Here is a 26,716-nt window from a genome sequence, read left to right as displayed (position 1 = left end):
AGTTAAGACAAATAATACATGGTTATAAATACAGTTACATAAATGAACAAGGTATACATTATATACAAGACATTGCATGTACAGTTAGAGATAATATATATTATGAGCGTATGAAACAGTTACAGACCAGATTAAAGTGTGAGACAGCCTTAGATTTGAAAGAACTTAAACTGGTGGTGGATGTGAGGGTCTCTGGTAAGTTGTTCCAGTTTTGGGGTGCACGGTAAGAGAAGGAGGAGCGGCCGGATACTTTGTTGAGCCTTGGGACCATGAACAGTCTTTTGGAGTCTGATCTCAGTTGATAAGTGCTGCATGTGGTAGGGGTGAGGAGCTTGTTCAGGTAGCTGGGTAGCTTGCCCATAAAGAATTTGAAGGCAAGACAGGAAAAGTGAACTTTGCGCCTAGACTCTAGTGATGACCAATCTAGTTCTTTGAGCATTTCGCAGTGATGTGTGTTGTAGTTGCATTGGAGAACAAAATGACAAATTGAATTGTAGAGGGTGTCAAGTTTGCTAAGGTGGGTTTGAGGTGCCGAGCCATATACTATGTCTCCATAGTCAATAATTGGCATTAGCATCTGCTGTGCGATACGCTTTCTGACCAGGAGACTTAGGGAGGATTTGTTCCTGTAAAGTACCCCTAGTTTGGCATAGGTCTTGGTTGTCAGGGTATCAATGATCATTCCGAATGTTAAGTGGGAGTCAAACCATATGCCCAGGTATTTAAAACTAGTAACAGGAATTAGGGTGGTGTTAGCGTTGGTTCTGATCTGGAGCTCAGTCACTGGAAGCTTTAAAAATTTAGTCTTGGTCCCAAATACCATTGTTACAGTCTTGTCAGTGTTTAAAAACAGTTTGTTTTGGGAAATCCAGTTTTCGAGTCTCAAAAAGTCAGACTGAAGTATGTGTTGAAGGTCAGAGAGGCTATGGCTGTGTGCATATAGGATTGTGTCATCTGCATACATGTGTATTGAAGCACCCTTACAAGCTGTGGGAAGATCATTAATGAACACCGAGAAGAGTAGGGGCCCCAGAACAGAGCCTTGCGGGACACCACAGGTGATATGTTAGTGTGACATCACGGTGGCATGGCAACAGCATAGCGTGACCCCACAGCATCATTTGGCGCCGGGAGCTGGAGAGGAGATAAGAGACGGGAGGCACGTGCAGGGAGGGAAGCAGGAGGGGGGGCGCGAGCAGGAAAGCTTGCGCAGCGCTGCCATAGTAGATAGTCGTAACAAATGTATTACATTTTTGATTTGGGTTTTAATACTAGTGTATTGTAACAAATGGTCTCCGAACCAGAGCCTCGTTGATTTGAGGTCCGGGACCCCCTGCCTCCCGAGATACAGGCCCTGTTATGGGGTGCCGGTATCTCCTATGCATTTAAATGTCCCGCGTCACGTGACCGTGGGAATAAAATGCACAGGAGATACCGGCACCTCATAACGGGGCCTGTATCTCGGAAAGCAGGGGGTCCCCGGACCTCATATCAACGAAGTCCTGCTCCGGAGACCCCTGCTACAATACACGAGTATCACATTTTATATTAAAAAATGTTGATCTCTGGCAAGATTTGCGCAGGGAGAGGCGGCTCTCACTCTGCAGCAGAAAGAAGTCGCCGGGTGAGCCCTTTTCAGATTATCACGTCGCCGGCTACTCGCCAGTTTTGCAAATGTTGCTATAACAGGCATTCAGGGCTTTCTGCACACCGTGATAGCAACGCTGTCAAAACTGGCAATTTAAACAGGCCGGCGATTTTTTTTTGCCGGCGCTTAGTGCATAGGCCCTTATATGTTATACTAAGATTTAGTAATAGAAAGTCAATTAATAATTTCTTTAAATTCTTTTTGTCGTAATGTACTGAAAAACCTGATGAAAAGATAAACGTGATTTGTTCTTTAAAATGTACTTTACAGGTTTCTAAAGAACGATTTGTAGAAAATGGCTCTATGTACGTGCTGAGTAATGGTCCAACCAATATTTGTATCTCTTCTGTAGAAGGAGTTTGCAAAAAAGGTAAACATGTTTGGTCACTGAATATTAGCCACTCATAGATATCCTAATTGATTTTTGAAGTTGAGGGAAAAATACATTATTATTGAGAAAAAAAAGTAAACTAACAAAGTATTATAAAATGCAAGCTGGTAGTGAAGACAAAGACGATTATATTTAGCATTTTATGTAATTTTCCAATAGTATGCAAAGAATGGGGTGATGTATTGGTCTACAGTACATTTTAATTTTCTTGTGATTTCATAGTAAGCACAAGCTTGAATTTGATAAATTAGCTAAAATATACAAAAATCTAAACTAATAAGTAAACCTATCGGTGGGCCAGACAGAGACCTTGGTGAAATCAGGGGTAGATCCTCAGAGCTCCACTAATTTTCACCTCATAATGTAACATTCTAGAAATAGGGAACGGACGTTATTTTTCTTCTAATTAACGGGGATCCTCGAAGCTAATGAGATGCAAAAATAAAGTCTGTTTTTCAAAGTAGTAGCGCTATTAACTGTGATTTTCATGTCTCATACACTGCACATGCGCATTGGTCAAACTTTAAGGTTCATTATGAAGGCAGCGCTGTTAACTGAGATTTTCATGTGTGTTACCCACAGCTAATGCAAATGTTGTTATAATATTGAGAAATCTATCATTTTTACACTTATTAACTTTTTCACTTAATGATATGGTATATAATGTAATATTGACTTTATAAAGTATGGGTGTACAATAATGTATCTCCATACATACCTCAACACTATAAATTAATATATAATTTGTACTAATGTAGAATTCAAATAAATGAAAGACATCCTTCATTAATTTTAATTGAACCTTAATAAAAATGAAAGATTAATTTATATCGTTGAGGGATGTATGGATACACATTATTGTATGCCCATAATTAGATTATATACCATATTAATTCACACAAACATCACTTTAATCACTAAAAATATATATAATTTATGATGTGTTTCAGGCATTTATTTCACCCATAATATATATCTTTATATGACCCGTGTAACTTTTTGGAATGAAAGGGTTAAGTCCCACACGCATTACATTGCTTTTAGGCTATTCTAAGAAAGAACGCAATGATAATCAGGTTCTGGGTGTGAGTAAGGGCAGCTTTGGGAAGGTGCTAAATATCGTGGCCTTAATACCATGTTTTAACATTAACGAAGGTCTGAGGATCTCTTTTGTTAAGAAAACTGCTCATTACCATATGATTTGCAAATGAGTAAGCCCAACGTCCGTTATTTTTAAGGAAAATGACAGGGCATCGTTGTTCTAAGCATTTTTGGGGATATGAGTTACGGATATGGGTACGTTAAATTGACATTAACGGAACGTTAAAAAATTAGCGATCTTCTGAAGATCAACCCCTATGTTTCCATATACTGTTCGCAACTAGACGTGAAATGACTAGAGCATGGAAGACAGGCCCCCTATTTAGCACAAGTCAAGAATGCAGTCTGAGAGGCAATGACAATAGAAAGATTGATTAGTCTATGGCAGTGATTACCAACCTTTTTTTGTTTGGAGGAACCCTTGAAGTATTTTGAAAAATCTCAGGGAACCCCTATCTGGCTGACACATATTAGACCGCGCTTATAGTGCTGGCGACGTTGCGTCAAAACAAATGTATTGACGCAGTCGCGTGCCCTTATAGTAGGAGCGACAGGACGGCGCGACGGCTGGGTCGCAATCACTGGAAGTCACTTCCATTTGATTTTTACAGCGACCGCAGCATGACGTCAGCGTCGCCAGCACTATAAGCGGGGGGGGGGGGGGGGAGAGAGGCGGGGAGGGAGAGCCGGGGAGAGTGAGAGCCGGGTGCTGGGGAGAGCCGGGGGAGGGAAAGCCGGGGAGAGCCGGCGGGAGGGGGAGAGCCAGGAAAGCTGCTGTGGGCGGCTAGGCGTAACCCCTGGGACTGCTCCACAGAGCCCCAGGGTTCCACGGAGCCCTGGTTGAGAATCACGGGTCTACTGTGTGAACAAATTAACTGTGTAACTTGGTTTGGAGTCCTTGGTTTCAATTTGACAGCGGATTGCGCAATGTAATCAGGCCTTAAACACAGTAACACCCCCAGAACCCTGTCTCTGGTCACTTTTATGTATCTTGTGCCAGACTAATTCCCTGGTCACATTTATGTATGTTCTAGACTCATTCTGTTCACTTGTATGTATAGTGTTCTAGACTCAGTCTCCTGTCACTATGCAGAGGCTACAAACCTCTCTGTACCCTACCCCCAGTTTTCCCTATTAACTCCTATTTATTTCTGTATACCCTTTGGTTTTCTAACTTTCCTTCCCTAAAAGGTCCCCTTATTTTTCCGATTTTTTTGTAATCAAAAAGAAATTTCAATAAATGCAGTTAAAAAAAAATATATAACCTAATGAATCTGACTATGTGGGAAACTTTAACAGATGCTGCCCAAATCTATCCCTCCCCCCAGTAATCTCCTCTTCCCTGCCACAGGGATGTCATGGTCAGTGTGTACCAAATTAATCTCATCAATCTGCATAAGCAAGGTCCTGTTATCTCTCTTTCCATTACATTGCAGTACCGTAGTATCCTGCATGACAGGCACATGGCTGACACCATAACTTCACTCATCCCTCTGCTTGGATTCTTATACTCAAGTTCTCAAAAAGGTCCTTATTCAATCTAGTCCCAAGTGTCTGACTGCGCTGTGACCGTCCGAAAAACTGCTATTCAAATGACATGCAAATGTACACTCACAGCTGTTTGTGAGCTAGGTTTAGTGGCTGTTCACTTCGTTACCCCAGGCTGTGCTGGACAATCTGTGTAATGCGTTAGGAACAAACTTATAGCGGTCCATGTTGAAAAGGACTATAAGCAAAAAGTGACGCACTGCGAGTGCTCATTCGCATGTCATTTCCCAGAATCCCTAGCTGCAGTGGAAGCACTGTACGCTAAGAGATAATAGGGAGAGGCAGGGTTGCAGACCTGCCTGAGACGTGCGAATGTGCTCACATGGGGTATTTTTAAAACACTGAAAGCAAGGTATGGTAATGTTTAATATCTGACTGTGTAATAGAACCACGTATCTCTAAAATGTACTTTCTCATTCATTTATTTCTCATTGACTAACTGAAACTACGTTTGTAATGTTCCCATTGAAGGCCATTGCCGTTACGTTTCTTAATGTCTTCTAGAAATGATTCACTGACCATGAAAGCTGTTCTTTTAAATGAGTAACCTTAATTTCCCAACGATCGCATAAATGCCATCAGCTATAGCAATTATTCTAGGATGTTTGTATTGTTACATAGAAAACATTGTTCTGATCTTGTTCACCATTCTAAATAGCTGATGTTCTGCTCCGAGAACATGGCAGTCATTTCGTCATTATTCAGCAGATGGCTTCCCTGGGAACAACCTAGTGAAAGATTATAGCACTGGTGTCATTTACCAACTACCATCTCATTGCCCGTGCCATCCTGATCCTTCAAATTATATTTTCCAAGATTATTAAAGATGGTGAATTTTCTTCATGTTGATTTTTTTAGCTCGGCTCTCATTGTTTCCATATAGCAGTCACTGGATTCTACTTTGCTGGGCCAACTGGTTGAGTATCCTATGATGTAGCCACCGCGTAATGGCTTCTGGCTCTCCAGGGGCCCCCATAATGAAGTGACTACATCATGGGACTTTTCAGCTCGTTTTCAATGTAGCAGGTATCGGCATAGAAGAGGTGGACTCATTTCCTGTTATATAGTAGATGAGGTTGAAAAAAGACATACGTCCATCACATTCAACTTATGCTAAATTTAGACGACAGATATTATCCTATATTTGTATTTAGAGTATATTGTTCACATCATCAGTGATGCAGCGATCATGTGACCACTCTGAGGTGCGGTCACGTGATCAGTATGTGCCGGAGGGGCAGTGGCTCTCTGGTGCGTTGTTCTCTCTGTCACCGAGGGGTTAACACTGTGTACTCTGGTGTAAGTAATACAAATAGCATATTTCTTGATATTTACCATTTTGACCCCTTAGTCAATAAAGTGAGAGGCTGCATAACAAAAGCTTGCCATGCATTACAGTTACTGCGTTGTTGCCCTGCATCTCACCATATTGAATAAAGGTGCATGTTTCTCAGTGTATGACTCATGTGGAAAGCTTCAGACCATATCTGAAAAGAGGAAACACATTCAAGACAGTAGAGCAGGCAATGCAAAGAAGAATTATTTCACTCCATAAAAAAAACCCTTTACCTGTGGCTCTTTATTGTGTTTGCTGGGATCTTTCTCGTAGCTTTCTGCGTAGATCCGTAAAGTAGTTCCAATAGTGCCCGAAGCACTGAGTCGAAAAATTAGCCTGGATGCATCGGCAAATATAATTCGGAGGCCCTAGAAAACCACAAAGCAGCATTTATCGCATCTGAATTGCATACGGATCGTGGGCACTTTCATGTTAAGGAACAAAGGGGATAGTGAACAATTCAAGTGGAACTGAGTACGTTTCCCACTGGTGCACTGGTACTGGTACAAAATGATGTCGAGAGAGGTATTTGATAATGATGGTATTACTCCTTTTGTTAGGAGGTATGAACCATCAGTGACCTTGCAGAACTCAGGTCAAAAGTGAGTGCTAGCTTTTGTGACCATGGTATACATAGCGGTGTATTAAACAAAAGACCTTTCGAACGTGCGTTTTTATATTTACCAAGCATCATGTGAACATGGCAAATAAATGGAGCCCAACAGACATTTTGTGAAATTACCACTCTACCGATGAGAGTATTCGGATCTTGTCCCATTTATACTGTACACTGTAGACAGGGGAGGGGGGCAATCTTTTTTTTTTTTTAAAAGGGGACCAATAAAAGGGAAAACATTTTTTGGGGGCACTGTCCTCCCGATCTCTGCCATAGGACTGCAGTGGTGGAGACAACGGCAGTCTGTCTGGAGCGGACAGGGTCGGGGGACAGCTTTCCCGGTGGCCAAGCACTAGAGTTTACACCTGGGCCCGCCATGTCAGCAGGCCTGTGAGCCCTTCCCACCCGTCTCTCTCTCACCCCCTCTCTCTCACTCTCCCTCTTTCACTCTTCCCCCTTTCTCGTTCTTCCCCGTCTCCCCCTTACCCTCTCTCAATCCCCCTCCTTTCACTCACTCTCCCCCCTCCTATTCTCTCTCAATTCCCCACTCACAATCCGCCCTTACCTCACTCACAATTCCCCCACCCACACACAAATTCTCTCGCCCCTGAAGAATCTCCGTCAAGGAGGGAAACGCGTAGGGCGTTTTGGCGTGGTGACGTCAGCGCGAGGGAATTGAGAGAGACGGGTAGTATCAATATTTTGTGTCTGTGTTCTCTGCTGGTGCTCCTTTTAAATGCGATCGCGTCCAGGTCTTAACTGGTTCTACTCGCTCAGTGGTTTCTTGTTATAGCCTGTCTCTGTACTGTGATACACTATGCTACTCTGTCCCGTAGCTAGCAGGGATTTAATTGCAAATTGTTGCGATTTAATGCATATCCAATCTCACTACTGCTAGACTGCCAGCATCTGCTACACACTGACACCTATTCATGTATAAATGGCTCTATGAAATGGTAGAAGGTTATGTGTGCAGGGATTTTTGCTAAGGACAATTATTCACAGTATTGATTATTTATTGACGGCTTATTCAATAACCACAGTAATAATTTGTTTACTGCTTTAATACCTAGCAGAGTGTTTAGTATCAGCTTATCCTGGTCTTTTATTATTAATAGCTTGCCGTATATACTATCTGTGTAGAGTGATTGTTAAATGTCATTGGGCGCAGAATCAATCCACGTACCACCAACCTGTCATTGAGTTGCACATACAGTGATTATATCTATTAGCTTAAATATTATATTTATTTAGTGGTAGATTATATCTATTAGCCATAATATTATATTTATTTATTTAGGACTAGTACACTGATTTGGGCTAATTATCAATACAGGTTGGGTGCTCGGTACGCTATGCCACATGACACACAATACACATACACAGGGCAAGCACCTCTGAGCTCTCCCAGCTGAGTAACCCACTCCCCCAATCAAGGCCTATTAGGTATCACTGCTTTTGCTTTGTACTATTAGGCATAAGCATACCAGACTATATACCTTGGCCATCTATCGTCTCCTCATTCCTTCCCGCCAATGTACATTATATGTATTTATTATTATCACTTTATGTTAAGAACTTATTTTATTCCAATTATCAATTAAATGTTAAGTTTTAAAAGCCTAGGAGTGCACTACGAAATGAGCTTCTAGTTGTTAAGTGGTAGCAATAAAGATGCCTTCACTTCTCAGCTGAAATCAAAATTCTGTTTATTGCAGCTCATTAGTTGCACCCACCGTCAATCTTGACGGCTCAGGCACCATCATATTATCATCACATCATTTGATTTAGTGAGCATTATATATATTTTTCTTTGGTTTTCATACCTTGTAAAGTTGCCTGCGTGATACGCAGCCTCGTCTCACGCTGGCCCACACCAGAAGTGGGGCCGACCCCACTTCCGCATCTGCAGTGAGGCCCCAGCTCCCCTCCATCCGGACAGTGGGAGAAGATGCCAGCCGGGCAGCGTGAGAAAAAGCTGGTCACGGGGGCAACTGCAAATGCTACTGCGTGCTACTTGGTGGGCCACCCCTAGTCTAGACTATTTCTAGATAGTTACTCTTTTTCCCGGAGGGAAAGCGGGACAAGCAACTCCCATGACCTGTCTTAATAAGGAACAAAATGCCTTGGGCCTTCAACTCTTCCAGCCAGGGCATTATTGGCCAGTAATGCCCTGTTCTTCGGGGATTATTACTTAAATAACCCGATATTAAGTTTATGCAAAATTGATGCCGGTCAGACATTACTTTTTGCATATAATCAGCTTTGAGGATACCATGTTGACTCAGGGAACATAATGTCTGTTCTTGTTGTAGGTAACAACCCGTTATGAGTTCTGCTTTAACAGAGCTCTGGTGGATCAAGGCCTAGGAGCGATGTGCACTTGGAAGAGAAATAGAAACCTAGAAGAGAAAGCTACACTGGAAATATGCCATACTAAAGTAAGCTAGTGAAGACTGCACCATATAAAAGAGGTTACTAGCAAGCGAGCTAATCCGTATAAAACATCATTAATAGTGGGGGGATTTAATCATGAAATACCTTGTGTTTTTAGTTACAAAAAAAAAAAAAGAGTATGTGTTTACTTTCTACATTCATTGGCAGGTTCTGGCATCCTTTGCTAAAGAACAAACACATTCACGTGCCAATAACACACGCAGATAATGCACACACGCATTCAGTTTCGCACACGCCCTCTATAACTAACTCATTTGCATACTACTCGTGTTCAACCCCTTCTCTGCCAGATGGCTCTGCAAAGCACTGTTTTTGTAACGAGTTGCAGGCCCCGCTGTCAGAACAAGAAGTGACCCGTGTACCCTTTGGGAATGGGTCGCATGACTGAGGTGGCATCTACCCGTGTCACACACAGGGTTAAATTATTTGAAATGTTTCTACTTATGTGAAGGGCTGGTTCTATTGGCTAAAGGTTTTAGGGGGCGGAGCTTTTCAGGCAGACAAGCTGACAATTTTTAAATAGGGGCCACCATTTTGTCCCTAACAGCCAGAAAAGGAGTTTCCCACCCGCCATCTCTGTTTTTATTAATAAAATAATGTATATGATTTGTGATTTCCGTGCATCAATGTAACACGAAACAATTCCACTTGCGACGCATAGTACACAGATCCCTTAATGTTTCCATATTGATCTAATGAGTTGGAGGTTTTTTTTTTTAACAAACATTACTATTGGAAATTTCTCCATTTGAAAAATAAATGTCCCATGACTTAGCATCGCTTAGTAAATGTGGGCCTGTATGAGGTATAAGATGCGTTACAATAAGGGTGTCAAATTACCTAGACACCTATCTGTTTGATTAATATCACCAATAACAATTAATATTATTATTAGAGCTTTCAATAAACCACACAACATTGTGTGTCAAATTAGACTAAAATACAATTTCATATTTTTTATTTGCCTCAACAAGCAATATTTCGATTTGACATCCAAACAATTAACTCTACTAATTGCAATGTATTTATATCCCTTTCTGTGTACAAATTAAAATCAGCCAAGTAATTCAACAAGCTTTGCAACACTGAGACATGTTAAAGGAAACATTTCTAATAAATCATGACCACATAACATGTCAGTGGTAAGCTGCAAATATTCACAAATAAAATAGCCACAAAGATTTCCTTGCTATATATTGGTCAAGGTGCAAAAACTGGAAGTAGAAAAATAGAAGATTCTACAACAAAAATAATCCCTCAAATCTTGCACTCATGGACAGTAGAAAATGGAGGGATAACGTTTATCCAGGGTACAAATAACCCCTTAAAGCCGTTCCGTTGAATAGTACAACCAAATATAAAATAATAAAGTTTTATCAATATCAACTCAAGGGACACAGGGTGTGAAGGTATATATACACACAATAGAGTGTTTAAAATATTGGTGGTGGTGCACAAGCGAGGGGTAAGGAGTACTCGGTATGTGGGAAGGCAAGTTAGCCCCACAAGGGGTTAATACTCCCTGAGTATAAACATCCCTTCCACAATTAATCACAGTACAGGGAGTGTGCAAAAGATGCACATGCCATGAATGTATTCATACATATGTTAACTGTATCTCTCATAAGGTTCCTATTGGAAAAGGTAACAATTCACGGATAGCAACAATATCTTTACTTCAAAGGCTAAATACTAGCAGACTTCAATATCTCTTGTAATCGTGTTGATACGTTAAATGGGTTTCTCAAAGTTAGATAGAAACCTTTGCTTATAGTCTCTGAACAATAATTGTGTTGGAAATAAACTTCTCAGGATATAATGAGGCGTAGGCTGAGTCCATAGAGGGGTCCAGCCGTGCTCCTCCACGTTGACGCGGAGGCTCGCCTGCTCGGTCAGGAGCGATTCCATGGACAGGCAGGAGAGCCAGCGGGCGCGATCGGGAGGCGGGGCAGTGACGTCGCTAGGCCAATAGCCCGCGAAGCGCCGACGTCAACGTCACGGCGTTGACGTCATGACGCTGCTTCGTGACGATTGGGTGTTTTCAGCCGACAGCGCGCTGAGAAACAGTTTCGGCTGTCGGCTGAAAATCCCGGCGCCTCAGCACGCCTGCGGACGCTCGCGGAAGCCGCCTCTAAAGACATCCTCATTGAGGATGGTGGGGCTCAGCGCGGAGCGTCCGTACGGCTCAGCGCGGCTTCCCCCTCTATGGACCCAGCCTTAATTAGAGTCCCTAAAACATGCGCAGTTGGTGTGCGGTACAGAGTGGCAACCTGTTGCAATAGATAGGTATGTCAATCAGTATACATATCATTTAGGAGTATAAACAGGGGTGTATTACCCTACTCGTGTCAATAACGGACTCACTGTACACTTGCAGTAAACAGATACATATGCCATGCTCGTCCCCCACATATTGAGCAATATACAAATTATCATGCATCAAAGAGAGATCCACTATCTCTCATATGGAGTCAAGTAAGTGTGATGTATCATGGAGACATATAGTAATAGTAATAGCAAAATGGAGTTGCTGAAAGGGGGTAAATAGCAGCGCTATACAACCAGACATCCAGACATCCAGACGTGTGCGTTGAACTACTTCCCGGTGCTGCGGCTCCACCGCCGACATCAAGAGTGACGTCACTAAAATCCGACGGACTGTTTCGTGTGAGATCCACGCTTCCTCAGGGTGGGAGGGGAGCGGCAGGCAACTCGATATCCACTATATATATTGGTCAATACTTGCTCATTATGGACATTAGTTTCTGTGTCATACTGCACGTGCGCTGTCATTAGACTCACAAGCCACCAGAGGTCACTGTTTCTCTCCCAACGAGTCATGCCATTAGTTCCTGAGAAAGCTTGAAACATTTATTTCCAAAGCAGTGTCCATGGTATATAAGTAGTCAGTTGAAGTACAGAAGAAACACAAAGTAAAAGTATATGACCTAGAGAGGAGTGATCTAAAGGCTGAGGTGAGCATGCAGTTGTACTGGTTAATGTGCGCCCTCTTCAACCTAAACATGTACATTATGAATTTCAACCTTTTCCTGCTAAATCTTTTGAAATATTATGTTGAGTTGGCTATAAACGTTTAAATTTTGTAGCTGTAAAAAAAAACAACAAATACAATATAGTATAGCGGATTGTTTGTTGTAAATCTAGTAACAGGTTTTGGTATATGTGATTCTTTAATGAGTTTAGTCAGTGCTTCACTGCAATAAGCTTTGCCAAGTGTTATCTGATCACCCCTCAGAGCCATCCAGGATCGTCGATCTGTGGATCTAAGAAACAGCCTTAACTATGGGACTGGATCGTTTGCAGAGCAGGACCACCTTACGCGTACTGTACCTTACATGCACCCCAAAAATATCAGTTCAGTGCATGTGGACTAGTTCAGGACATATCTTGGCAGCCATTTGTAATGATGGAAAATGTCAGGATACTGCAGATCAATATTTTATATTGGATATTCCCAGTGCTAAGATCAGGAAGAGAAATGTGCAATATAATTCTAGATCATTTCGCAAGTATTTGTACAGATTTTTTTGCAGAAAACAGTGCAACGGTAAAAAGTCTGTGTTCCGTAAGCTACATTGACATCGCTTCATTTTCTCAACAATGAACATTTGCACTATTAGTGAGTTTTACCAAGTCTTGTGAAAATCGCAAAACTCCCAGCATAACTACATTTTGGACCTATGATTAGAAAGTCACATTAAAGCCAGCCATGTTCGTATCCCTTTACGAACTAATCACTATTCAGTTGAACGCAAACCGGTTACCAAGGTAACCAGTATCTTTAAAAGAGACGTCAGACTGTAATGACGCTACCCCGAAAGAAGCTGAGCCAATCAGCAAATTTCGTACCCATCGTACGATGGGTCGTAGGCAGGCATCACACACCACAAGCAGCCTCGAGGCAGAGGCAGTCATAGAGAGGGGGGGGGGAGACGCTTGCTACCCACGTCTGGGGTCTGAAGATCGGAGAGAGACTATTGCCATATGAGATATTTATCTTTAGCACTTTAGCCATGTTCTAGTTCCAGATATTCATGTAGCTATGAAGCTATGTCTCTCTCTCTTTCGTATTGACCCGAATATAGTACGGCCTCGCACAATATACGACCCTAAAGTTTTGAAGGTGTTCTACATGAAAAATAAAAGCTGTTAGTCTGCGCATATAATACCAGTACAGTTTTCAGAAGGACATTTTTAGGAAAAAAACATAGCACTATATTCGGGCCAATACGGTGTGTGTGTGTGTGTGTGTGTGTGTATAGTGGGAGTTTGAGCTAGCTGGGAATGTGTGTTAATTAATGTCTGACTGGTAGCAGCTGTTCGGAGGCTGGTGGCACCTCCCCCCAGAGCTCACTCCTCCTCCTTCACCTTTTTAACTTGGGAGGTCTTTTCATTTGCTGCAGGAACAGGACTTATGATGGTTCTTCCCCTCTTACAGAGGTAATGGGAAGTGTTCACAGTGTAGTGTAGGACCTGCATTAATTTGGTTATACCTTGGCGTTGGTATGCAGGCTTATGACGCTTTGGCCAAAGGGTTAACCAAATAACCAAGTATTTATTATTATTATTATTGAAGTATTTTACTTTATACTTTTACCATATATGTTTTGTCAATGGGATGTAGCATTGGGCACCCCTGTCTCTTGAGATATATATATATATCTTCATTTTATATTATCACTTTAAATAGCTGGTCCGTGTCGCACCTTGTGTTCATGTATATTTGTTTTTTATATACTCTATTAGTAGATAGAGCATTGTGAGCACATGTGTAAGTCTCCATTATTTAAATATCCTTATTAAAAGCTCATTTTTATGTCAACTGTCATACTACTGTCACGTGTGCGCCATGATAGGATCTCATGGCTAGCACCCACCCTGTGTTTTTAATAACTACGTTTACATAGATCCTAAGCAGCACCCTAATTATCCTACTTTGTGTCAGAAAGACACCCTCTCCCCCCTCTCTCTAGAACAATCTGTCTCGTCCCAGAGAACCCCCCTCCCCCCGCCCCCCATGCCCCCTCTCTTGAAATCTATAAACACAGGCTCAAGACCTACCTGTTTACCCAGGCATTTAATTAATGAGCCACAACCTGTCTGGCGTTTAATAACTACAGTGCCGTCCCATCCTGTATTATATCTTTCCTTGTGTTTGGTCTCTTTTATAACATTAAATATTTTCTTCTTTTTTTCCTTTTTGTATTTGTGAAGTACTTTTGAGTTCCATTGGGAGAAAATCGCTATTTAAATAAAGTTGTTATTATTATTATTATTAATAATAATTATAATACTTAAATAACATTTAAGATCCTCAGAAACAAATCTCTGATTTGGGGAAGGATCAGTTTTTTTGCTCAGCATTTTTGCACATCTCCACTGAGCGCACTAACTCTTCTCAGTGACAAATAGCAAAAAACAGGTAGATAACCTTAATGCCACGTGTGTCTGGGGGCGGGGGGAGGGGGATTGGAGGGGGGGGGCGGGAGTTTCTATAAATGTATCCACGGTTCTCAGATTTCGAAAGATTAAATCCCAATAGAAACCATGTAGTCACACAACCTGGATAAAGACAATGTCTGCCATAGGAAGTAGAAAAGGAGGCACTCAGGAAACTGTGTTGCCAAAAAGTTTACTCCAATTCATTGGTGCATATACAAATCTGAGGAAGAAGCTAGGTGTCCCGAAACATCACAGATTTAGCAGCCGTTATTCCTCCCGTTGGCCTGTTGCAGTGGGAACGGAACCCAAAAAACTCCTAGGGTGGTGCTCCCACACAAAATATTCTCAAGTAAAACAATTTAGTGATTGTGAAACGCGTGTACAGCTATAAATCTTCATAAACATTGAAAACCAAATGCGTATAGGCAAACAGTGAACCCAGTGAAATAAGCCAAAAAAAAAGTGATTAAGATAAAAAATAAAAGATACTCCTCTACTCAACCCTTAGAATAGAAATCTCAGAAATTTCTTGAGCTGTACATGGTCTTCTACTGAAAAGGGAAGTGGGGGACCGCACCCGGAGAAAAAGAGGACACAGAGAGAACACAAATAGTGTAACATGGCAATGTTGAGAAACGGCAATAGTCTGAGTAACCTCCAATAGTTCTACTCCCATGTGAGTGGTGTTAAATTTACATATCACAATCAGTGGCAAAGATGATCTCATGTGGGTTGGTGTTCTCGGGAGAGAGGAAACGAAATATAGTGCAGACAGTATATAAAAGCAAACAGACTTTATTTCAAAATTGAAGAAGCCCTCCAGATTCAGAGCTTACAGGAAGGTCATTCTTTAAGGTATAAAAACAGGTAAAAACTGGTAACTTCCAGAGGTATGGCGAGTCGTGATCTCACCACTCCACAATGCTGAAGTCCGCTCCAATGGGACATCTATTGGTATAACTTCCGGTTACAGCCACCCAGGAACACAGACTGCACTTCTCTTGTTCCTCTCTGAGCTCACACATCAGGACCTCAACGTGTTTCGCTGAGTTGCAGCTTTGGCAACAGTCGTGTCCCTCACCCACATCTATATATACCCCCCTTAATTAGCTAAATAATTAATCTATTCTCATAGCCTGAGGGATGGTGCTCCATGCATACTATTTCTTCATCAAACCAGAGCAGACTCCACACAGATCGATATCACATGTGGCACCAAACTTATAGGAATTGGTAATAAATAGTCAAATACATGCCACACTTGATTTATCAGTGTGATAAATACAAATACTTATTAAAAGATTCTGTTTTAAGAGCAACTTGTTAAGCCTTCCAGAAAATTGGTAGCTTTATAAAATCCCTTCACGGCCACTCATAATTTAAAGTGAGAGATATATATAATTCCCATGGTTGCTCTATAACGCTTTTTCACTGAAGGAGTTAACACTTAGCGTGTCCTTAATGCTGCTTTGCCTTTTACTGCAGTAATACTATACAGGTGTCACCAGGACAATATCAGTTTGGCAAGACACAACAAAATTACTGCTCTCTGGGTAAAATAGACTTGTTATCTGACTAAAGAGGTGAGGTCAGCAGAAGTGCTTGGAGGGTAGATTGGTAACATAGTGTCAGGCAAATCCTCTGCCACAGACTGGGGTGGCCTGGAATGTGTCCGGAGACAGCTGTCCTTGTCACTGGCAGAGTGAACAAGATTTAGAAGGACAGGAGTTAATGATCCAAGCCAGTCTTTCTTCGTACCTTATTCTATTCAACCAGCGTTGCTTAAAGACCAGTGAATGGGAATACAAAGCTATGTATTGTACACATGGATCATACAGTATAACACAGTTGTCCTGGATTCAGTGGGTAGATGTGTTTTGAGGCTAAATCAAGTGGTGAGGATTTTGACATTAAGGGGCCAAATAATTCCACAGACAAATCATTTGATACGTGACATTATACTGTTAGATATTATTTATGCTTGAAGGAGCATAGGATCAACGTGAGCTAAGGACAGTGGCATGTTTAATGGGATCAATGTAGCTGACGCCTAAAAAAAATAGACAAGTGTACAGTAGGTATTTTTTAAACAGTTACACGGTTAACAAATGCGTTAAAGACTTTCTATAATCTTTAGCTAATGTCTTTTAGAGATAAGAGTGTTTGTCAATCCTCAAATCTACAGGTAAATTATTGTTTTTGTTGTGTTCATCACATTTGATTTTTTATGAGTGTCATTTTAAGCATAATTGAATCTTTCTTAGGTGGCCAATTACACTGATAATAACAGAAAGTTGTTTAATACATCGCTTTCACATGCTATGTGGGATCCTCCTTTTTAACTTCTCCTATTGACACTGCTCAAATCATAAGGTAGAGAGCAGTGGCGTAGCTAGACATTCGCGGGCCCCTGGGCAAAAAAAATTCTGGGCCTCATTAATATTAATACTGACTGCTATTTTTTCTCCCTCCCGCATCCTCTATCTCATCATCCCTCCTCATCTCTCCCCAGCCCTCCTCGTCATCATCATCTCTCCCCTTCCCCATCATCATCTTGCCCCCTCCTCCTCATCATCTCTCCCTCTCCTCATCTCTCCCCATCCTCATCTCCCTCCCCTCCTCCTCACTTTTACCCCCCTCTTCCTCCTCGCTCCCCCATATCATCTCTCCTCCCTCATCATCTCTCCCCCCTTCCTCATCATCATCTCTCCCCATCTCATCTCCATCATCATCATCAGCTCTCCCCCCTCCTCATCAGCTCTCCCCCCTCCTCATCAGCTCCCCCCCTCCTCATCAGCTCTCTTATCCTCATCATCATCAGACCTCCCCCTCCTTAGGGTGACCAGATTTTCAAAAAACGGGACACATGCGTGCCCCCTCCCCCCCTTTTTTTTGTTGCTTTCCTCACTCATTCTCACTCTCCATCCTCACTCTCTCCAGCCGCCATCCTCACTCTCTCCCTTCCCCATCCTCACTCTCTCCATCCTCACTCTCTCCATCCACCATCCTCACTCTCTCCCTTCCCCATCCTCACTCTCTCATCCTCACTCTCTCCATCCACCATCCTCACTCTCTCCCTTCCCATCTTCACTCTCTCCCTTCCCCATCCTCACTCTCTCCAACCACCCATTTTCTCTCTTCCCTGTCTGCTCCATCCTCTCCCCCAATCCTCTCTCCTCCCTTCCCTCCATACTCTATCCCCCAATCCTCTCCTGCCTCCCCCCATCTTCTCTCCTCCCTTCCCATCCTCTCTCCCCTCTTCCCCCAACCTCTCTCCTCCCTTCCCCATCCTCTCTCCTCCCTTCCCCCAATGCGCTCTCCTCCCTTCTGCTCCACCCTCTCCTCCCTTCTCCCATCCTCCCTCTCTCCTCCCTTCCCTCCCCATCCTCTCTCCTCCATTCCCTCCCCATCCTCTCTCTTCCCTTCTCCACCCCATCCTCTCTCCTCCCTTCCCCATCATCTCTCCTCCCTCCCCCCATCCTCCCTTCCCCCCACCCTCTCTCTCTCTCTCCTCCCTCCCCCCATTCTCTCTCCTCCATCCCCTCCCATATATGCACACAAACACTACACCATATACACACATACCAAACATGTAACATTAGTGTAACACCCACCCACACACACCATATGCAAATACATATTTATATTCAACATATAAAAAACCCCACTAAATATACCACATATATATGCACATAACGCATGAAACACACATATGCATTACAAATACACATACATACCAACACATATTATAAACAAACACACTTACCAACACAGACACACACACCAACACATACACACACACCAACCAACACAGAAACATACACATACACACATACAATTACCAACACAGATACATACACACACTTATCAAAACAGACACACACATATATACACACACACTTAACACACACACACACACACACACACACCAACACGTACAAGGAACCGGGAGATGTAGAGAGGAGCAGCTATGGAGAGCTCTGCAGTGCCACCTGCTGCCCGGAAGTGGTTAAGCAGCCAGATAACCCTGCTCCCCTCCTCCCTCCGTTCTGTGATCAGCTCTGCACTCTGAAGTTGCTTCCTCCGCTCTCCTCCTACCCGCCGAAGCCTGTCTCTATCTGGGCAGCCGACAGGTGGGGGGGGGGGGGTGGTTAGCGGGCACCCAAGAGCACGGGCCCCCGGGCTTTAGCTACGCCCCTTGAAGAGAGGTATAGAGGATACGCTGAAACCATTAGAAACAAGATGAGATCAGAATACCTCTTCTTACATCAACTTGACACGTCGGCCCATATTTACTAAGTGGTGATATTCCTTAAGACACCGTCTGACCCGGGAAATATAGCTTTTATTCCATTTACAGATTTATAGTACAGTATTATGGGTGATCCAGGTCACTTAGATTGTAAGCTCTTGGGGGCAGCAACTCCTTTCCCTAATGTCTACTTTTATGTATGAAGCGCTTGTTCCTATTATGTCACGTGTATTACTGCTGTAAAGCGCTATGTACAGGGATAGCGCTCTATAAATAAAGATATACCTACATCCTTACTGGAATCATAGACTGACTCAAAACATTTTAATATCTATAGCCCGGTTTCTACAATTGAAAAAAAAGAAGACGATTGGTTTCATCAAAGTCCTTGGACATGTTTACTACAAAAAACAGCAAGACCCGCTAGCTTTGGTAACAATGCGCTCCAAAACTGTGGCAAAAATAGCACTCAGGTTTGTCAAAGAACACATACTAAAGGCAAATTTCTTAGATAAACCTGGTGCTATTTTTGCCCCAGTTTTGCAGCCGGGAGACTAATACCTAAATCCCTTGGTCTCTTGCCCTGTGACCTGATATGAAGTGTTCTACCCAGGGAAACAGACTGCTCAAATGCTCTTGATGTATGTTTCATCTTCCGCTGGTAACAACTGTTTCTCTTGGCACACGAAGATGTGGAAATTCATCGCTCGCACTGTTGCTAGGAATGAAACAGTAACGTTTCAAAGCAATGCACTGCCATACACCACATTCTGATCTAAGCCAAAACGTGTACTGCTGTCACGCAAGCATACGCATATAAGGATTCTTCAAAAAGAGCAGGTCGCCATATTATTAATGGTGGGCATAAGTGCATCTCCATTTCAAAACAGCATATTAATCATTTCTAATGTTCTGATGCATTATTCAATTGTGATACTACAGGGGGGGCGCTTTTTTATTTGGAAATCTCCACTTATTTTTTCTTAAACATTTTTTCCCTTGCTTTCAAATGATAATTATTGCTCAAACCTTCATAAATGAGGTTTTAAGAATATTTGTCCCATGTCAGGCTCTCCTAAAATAAAGGAACAGTACTTTGTGCTACTCTTACCAATGGCCTGTCAGAGGTTCCCAACCTTTTTTTTACACTGTGCACCCCCTGCTAGAAAATATTTGTCCGCGAACCCCTAATTAATAAATCTTATTACCTACTCAGACTAATGCTAACAAACCTGTTTGACTGATCCTAGGCAGTATAGTGTCCTGAGTTCATGGAGACAGACATGCTAAATAAGCCCCCAAAATGCACCTCTGTTTGTGCAGGCAGCATGGGAATAGATGTCAATTACTCTGGGAGCTTCCAAAATCACGCCCAACAATGCAATGCCCCTGTGACCGCAAAGCATTATGGGTAGGAGCTTTTGAAGTTCCTGCTGTCATTGATCACGCTAAGGTGCAGTGTGGGACCCACTATACTGCCTGGGATCCGTCACAATTTTTGGGGCCCGAACCCCTTGGAGACACCTCATAAACCCCTTGGGGTCCTGAACCCTCTGTTGAGAATCACTGCTCTATGGTTAATGCTTTGCCAAGGTTATTACTTTATTTGGCAGCCACTGACCAGACTATCTTTCCAGAGACAGTGGGTACAATGTCTAAACGGGCACCAAAACTATATTTGTTTGAAAACTGACTCGAAGAAAAGTAGCACATGAATGCATCTTTGTGTGCCAATGTATAACACCGAATGTAATTAGCGGTGCAGTGTGTGCATCAATTTTTTAGGTTTTTTACAATTAATAAAATATCGCTAGTGGGTGGAGTTTGGATCCTGTCGGTGGCGCACGCACAAAATATATGTATAAAACAATTTCAAGCATAAGCCACATGTGTGCGCCAGAAATGCGTCAACTTTTTCTTGGTGCACAAGTAGACGCAATTTTGTTTTATGCATTGATATGTATGAACAAGATCATACACCATTACATGAATAATGACAAGCCAACATATGACACTGAGTATTTTAGGATATACGGTAATAGATTTTTTGATGCACTCAGTCCCTAGCTTCCAGTTTAGAACAGACATATACGAGTAAGATGGTATAGCTTATTTTCCATATTTTACTCGTATGTCTGATCTAAAATGGAAGAAAGAGAATCATTGCATCAACAAAGTTGAGTGTGCTGAGCACGCGCATTTAAGTGAAACTTCTTTGTGTTTTGTCACAGAAATTGTATTTGCGATGGTGATGTTTTTAATTCAATGAGAGTATAATTTATTTTATTCATTTTTGTGTTGAAATTTCCATACTATCACTTTGAATACATGATATAATTGACTTATGATCACTAAACTAAGATACATATATTTTGGATTGTAAAGTATATAAATGCCTTTGTCTTTCATTCAATGCAAATCGTGAAAATCAAAAGACAATTTCAGTGACAAAACCCAAAGAAGTTTGAGTTAGAACGTGCATGATAGGCACCCCAACCCCTCTTTTTTCTTTTTTTTATAATCATCACTGTTACTATATTATATAAATGTATACACATTTCATGTTTTATATATTTACACATCTTGCATGTTTTGCACATCTTTTTTTATTATAAATGGTGCATTTGTAATTTTTTTGCTACTGTATTTGCACTCACTTGGATTTCCTGTAGTAACAGTGGTCTGTGTGTGTCCTCTGCAGTGTGTGTGTCCTCTTCTGCGTGTGTGTGTGTGTGTGTGGCCTCTTCAGTGTGTGTTTTTCCTCCTATTCAGTGCATTGTTTTTCTTCCTCTTCAGCGCATGCGCGGCATCGAGCTGGCACTTCTGCGCACGTACAGAGTTCGGCGGCCGTTGTGTCATGCGGAAACAGAGAAGGGCGGTAATGCGCATGCGTGGTGGGCAATATTGGCTTCCCCGCATGCGTGGTGCGGCCTGCAATCTCCTCTTCTGCGTATACGCTGCCTACAACCTTCATGTGGCCTGGAACTTTGAGGTATGTGCATTCGCGGCCGCCCGTCCATGTGTAGTGTAACGTCACTTCCGTCAAGCTTTTTCGTTACAAGACAAGTGATTTTTCCTATCAAAACTCTATAGGTGCCAGCAAAGAAGTTTCACTTCAACATCTATTATACCAAGCTATATATAAGGTACATAAACTATACCATCATCCAGTAACAAATCTTGTTTAACCCTTTGCGGTCCTATGTCGGAATATATCCGACAAAATATTTTGCCGCTTCTGGTCCAGCCACCGTACATCCCCAGCACTCCCCTTACATCTCCCAGCAGCCGCACTGATCCCCACCCACCCCCCGCAGCCCTGCACCGATCCCCGCCAGCAGCCCGGCATCCCAGCCTGGCACCGATCCCCCAAGCCCGGCACGATCCCTCCAGCCCGGCACGACCCCCCCCCCTGCCCTGCACCAAATCTCCCCCCCAGCCACGCACCGATCCCCACATCCCAGCTTGGCACCGATCCCCCGAGCCCAGCACCGATCCCCCCTGCCCCGCACCAAATAACCCCCCCAGCCCCGCACCGATCCCTGCAACCCAGCACTGATCCCCCGAGCCCAGAACCAATCCCCCCTAGCCCCACCGCAGGCAGCCCCACAATGCCCCAGCAGCTGACACCGGAGGTAGGGGGGTGGGGGGAGGGGGTTGTGAATGTGGTGTGTCTGTGGTGTGAGTTTGCTGTGTGTGCTGTGAGTGTGCTGTGACTGTGTGCAGTGTGCTGTGAGTGTGTGCAGTATGCTGTGAGTGTGTGCAATGTGCGTAGTGTGCTGTGAGTGTGCACAGTGTGCTGTGAGTGTGCACAGTGTGCTGTGAGTGTGCATTTTTTTTTTTAATATTCGGTCAATATTATAATAATAACGCTCAAACAGCGTTATAAGCGAATCATGATACAACGGGGTTGAGCTGTATGTGTTTTTTTTTTTTTTTAATTAAATTAGACCTGCTGGCGCACTTAGTGAAAATTAATTGGACCGCAAAGGGTTAACAAAGAAAAATCCAACATCATAAATATAGCTTGTATTGATTTAGAAAGTATTATTACACTGAAAAATACAATTGAACAAATTTCAAATATCCATATCATGTGTTTCCAACCCAGAAATACCATAGATAGCACCCAGCAACATATACTGTTGTGTGAAAAAGAAAGCACACCCTCTTTCACACATGGCTTCTCCATTTTGGATTTATTTTTGTTAAATAAATCACAACACTTTGTAATATGTCATGTGTTGTTGTTCATCTGAGGTTGTATTTACCTCATTTTAAGACCTGCTAAGGAACAGATGATTGTTATTATGTCCTGATATGTAAAACCATGGAATTCAAAGAGGGTGTACTTTCTTTTTCACACAACTGTGTATCATATGTGTCCATGCTCAATCAGTATTGCATGTATCCCAAACCGAAACTAAGGAGCCTATGTAAAAAGCATTGCAAATAGTATTTTAGTCGTTACATAGTTACATAGAAGATGAGGTTGAAAAAAGATGTACGTCCATCAAGTTCAACCTCGTGTAATTGATGCATGTAGATCTCAAACTTAATTGAGTTTGTGTGTTCTTATGTACTACCATATTTTTCTCAATGTGTACCTAAAGCATAAAAAAAAAAGTTTTAGTCACATATTTTGGAATACAGAAATGAAATGTGCATTGTGCACAGATGTTAATGATAAGTACAAAAATAATAGTATCTGTATGCGAAAAAAGTACAACGTGCGTCAAAATCGTCCACCATGTTGAACCTGGTGTAAGCCCTTAAAAGTCTGTTTGTATTCTTAGCAAAGATTGAAGTTGCTATGTATAAACCAAAAATGTATTGGACTCAACACGAATGTTTAATTATCTAGATGAACAAATAGTATTATTTTCACAGTATGGCTATTATAAATTATATTACACTAATCATTTGTATTTGCTAAAACTAGTTATTAAAAAAAAATATATATAAAATACACATGATTCTGTTTTAATATAAGTTGTATCAATCAGGTATTCAATGCGACACGATGCACCCAAAATAATTTCAATCAATGAACTGTTCCTCATATATAAAAAGTCACGAGGAACTTCATAGCTGTCCCACATATTTTATGAATATTTATACTTCTTTGCAGAATTACAATTTTGACACCATCCCCCCCGAAAGATCCCTGTTAGTACATAGCCCGCAATATGTATATTTAAATCTGGCTACAAGCACATCAAACCCAACACTAGCTTCCTCTGATATGCTTTATGGTCTGATGCCACTACCACAATACGTCGGTGCAGGGTATACGGCTCTTAGCCAGTTTGGATGTTAGGGGTTAAATCAGACAAATTACAAGGTTTGATGCAATTCCATTCATTAGTAACTTTAAAACATTTTGCAAAGTAAGCTCCTTCTGCTGCCCTCTGCAGTGGCAATTATTTGAACATTTCCCTTTTGCTACAAACAAATGTCTACCACTGACCACACACGCTCACTCTCACCCTCACATTCCCACGCATGTCCGGCACTACAACCCTACACTATTACCAGTAGATTTGTGAACTGCTAAGCTTCTCTGGTAAAAGCTGATACTGAATCATTGTATTGCAACAGATATTAAAGAGTGGGTTCTATAACATGCAGAAAATATAAGGGGAGATAATTTTATGGGAGGGGTTCGCACTGACATGACCTTTTGGTCAATTGAATTATATATAGACATGCCCACACACAGACAAACCCTCGCACCAAAGGGGAATATGACAGGTGATGTATTGCTAGAAGGCTGGAAAGCTTGAAGTACTAGACCACAGCTGAGAATACATCAGACACCCACACCTTAAAGGCACGCTTGTCTCCTCTACTAAAAAACAGGCCGCAATGCCATACGGAAACCATTTACTGCTGTTAGGTTACAAAGATGAAATATTAACCACTTAACAATCTTCTCATGTGTTTACTGACAGACAAAACGAGAAAACGAGGAGGGATTTATCACTTTTGCTATTTATAATTACAAACTTACGGCTGAGGAGGCTTTCAATGTGTTACAGTGGGTATTATTGTTATCATTTATTTGAAACGTGCCAACATTTACTGTCCAGTAGGGTTGGAGTATGAAGGACAATAAAATAACGAACATGAAAATACATTGTAACAGTAGGTAACGAGGGCCCTGCCCCATGGAGCTTACAATCTGTAAGGACGGGTAAATGGAACCCCAGGGTACAGGGGGGTGAGAAGGCTGATGTGTTTTGGAATTATAACAGAGCAGCTGTAACATCAGCGAATGGCAGCAAATAGCTGACGCCCTTTGGCTGCCGCCTTTAGAGCGACGCAAATGTAGGCTGACGAAGTTCTGAACATAATGACATACTCGTATGCAAAGATCTCCATGGACATGTGACAAAAGATTGCAAGACATTGGTCATGTCTACTATACTTAAACATTGGAAGCGACTCCCTTGAACCATAGCAGGAATTCTAACTGTAACAATTCCAGTGAGCAAAAAAAATGTATCTTTCCTTTAGCCTACATTATTCCAGCCACAGTCCAACATAAGGAACTGACCCAAAAAGCTGTCCTTAACTTTTTACTGTATTGCGTGTCATTGTTTTAGAGGTACATGACATCACCTAACCAATACGACGTGTTTTCATTTTGATAGAATTGGTACACATACATGTGCATATTTATCGTGTTCTGTTTGTAATGTTTACAATGTGCTTGGCTCTTTCAGGGCTTAGCAGTTACAATAACCCATTTACTACCCTTGGCTGCACTGTATTACTTATTCTTTGCTGAAAGGCTCAGCGGGGTATGGAGGAATTACATGGAATCATAACAGACCCCACCTAAGTGGAGAAGTTAAGAAAAGCGATATCAATCCAAAAATTAAATCAGTGTGGTTATAAACACGGTACAATGGTTTAATATCTGCAGTGCCACTTGTGAAAGAAAAATCTTTCTGTTGCCCAATTGTGTATTTCCTGAAAAGAACAAAAATATATCTTTCCCTCTCTGAATAGGAAGAGGGAGTGGGATGGTCATTATACAAGAGAATTCGAAGAGCACTTGTGCAGTCCTCCCGCTTTCCAAAATGAAACAATGGCAGAAACATGTCTAAGGGGTTACATCGCAGTGATTGATATACTTCCTATAGCAGCTCCCTTAAGGGGTAAATTATATATACTTTGAAGCAGCTGTTTTCGGCTCTAAATCCATATTGACTTCAATAGGGATTTTGAGACAAAAATAGCCCGAACTATTGGACTATACAGAATTGACCTCTTAGTTTGGGTGACCATTTTTCTCCAGTTAAAAACCAGGACCAGAGTCGATTGCGCATGCGCCATTTCGACTCTTGCCGGCCGTGCATGTCCAATTGGCTCTTGGTGGCAGGGCATTCGCTATCGGCGTGGGTCATTATCGCATGTGGGGCCCAGCAAGAGCTGATTGCGAGTGCGCAGGATCAGCTCTTGCCGGCCACGCATTTGCGATCAGCTCGAAAAACTGGAACGTTTTGAAACTTTTGAAAAAGGTGTTGGGACACCGGGACACAAGCCCAAAAACCGGGGCAATCCCAGAAAAACCGGGATGTCTGGTCACCCTGCCCTTAGCGTCACTGTGTTCGGTGGGACCTGTCCTCTTCTTAAACAGGCACAATTGTAACATTTTTATTAAAGGAGGCTGTCATTGCTTTATAATGCAATGCAAACCCAAGCGGTAGTAAGTGAATAAAAAAAATATATAAAGAAAACAAGGCCCATATTTTCTAAGGGGTGCTATAGGTGGATTGACCATAAGGTGCCTCCTGGCACCGGAAAGTGTCATATGACATAGCACAGCTTATATAGAAATATGGGGCTGCATATATGTTATTTATACAGATAACACATTACATTTTGTTTGACTA

General features: G+C 42.1%; 1 protein-coding gene across 1 annotated transcript in view; it reads right to left on the bottom strand.

Moving 5' to 3' along the window:
• The window catches only part of PGM5 (phosphoglucomutase 5), a 184,943-nt gene that overhangs the window by 16,579 nt on the left and 141,648 nt on the right, over positions 1 to 26,716 (bottom strand). Inside the window, exon 10 of the mRNA XM_075597528.1 lies at positions 6,258 to 6,392. Coding sequence (XP_075453643.1) covers positions 6,258 to 6,392 — 135 coding nt within the window. The remainder of the gene's footprint in view (positions 1 to 6,257; positions 6,393 to 26,716) is intronic.

The sequence above is a fragment of the Ascaphus truei genome, chromosome 1, assembly GCF_040206685.1.
Source record: "Ascaphus truei isolate aAscTru1 chromosome 1, aAscTru1.hap1, whole genome shotgun sequence".
NCBI classification, from domain to species: Eukaryota; Metazoa; Chordata; class Amphibia; order Anura; family Ascaphidae; genus Ascaphus; species Ascaphus truei.
This window is presented reverse-complemented; position numbering and strand designations above follow the sequence as displayed.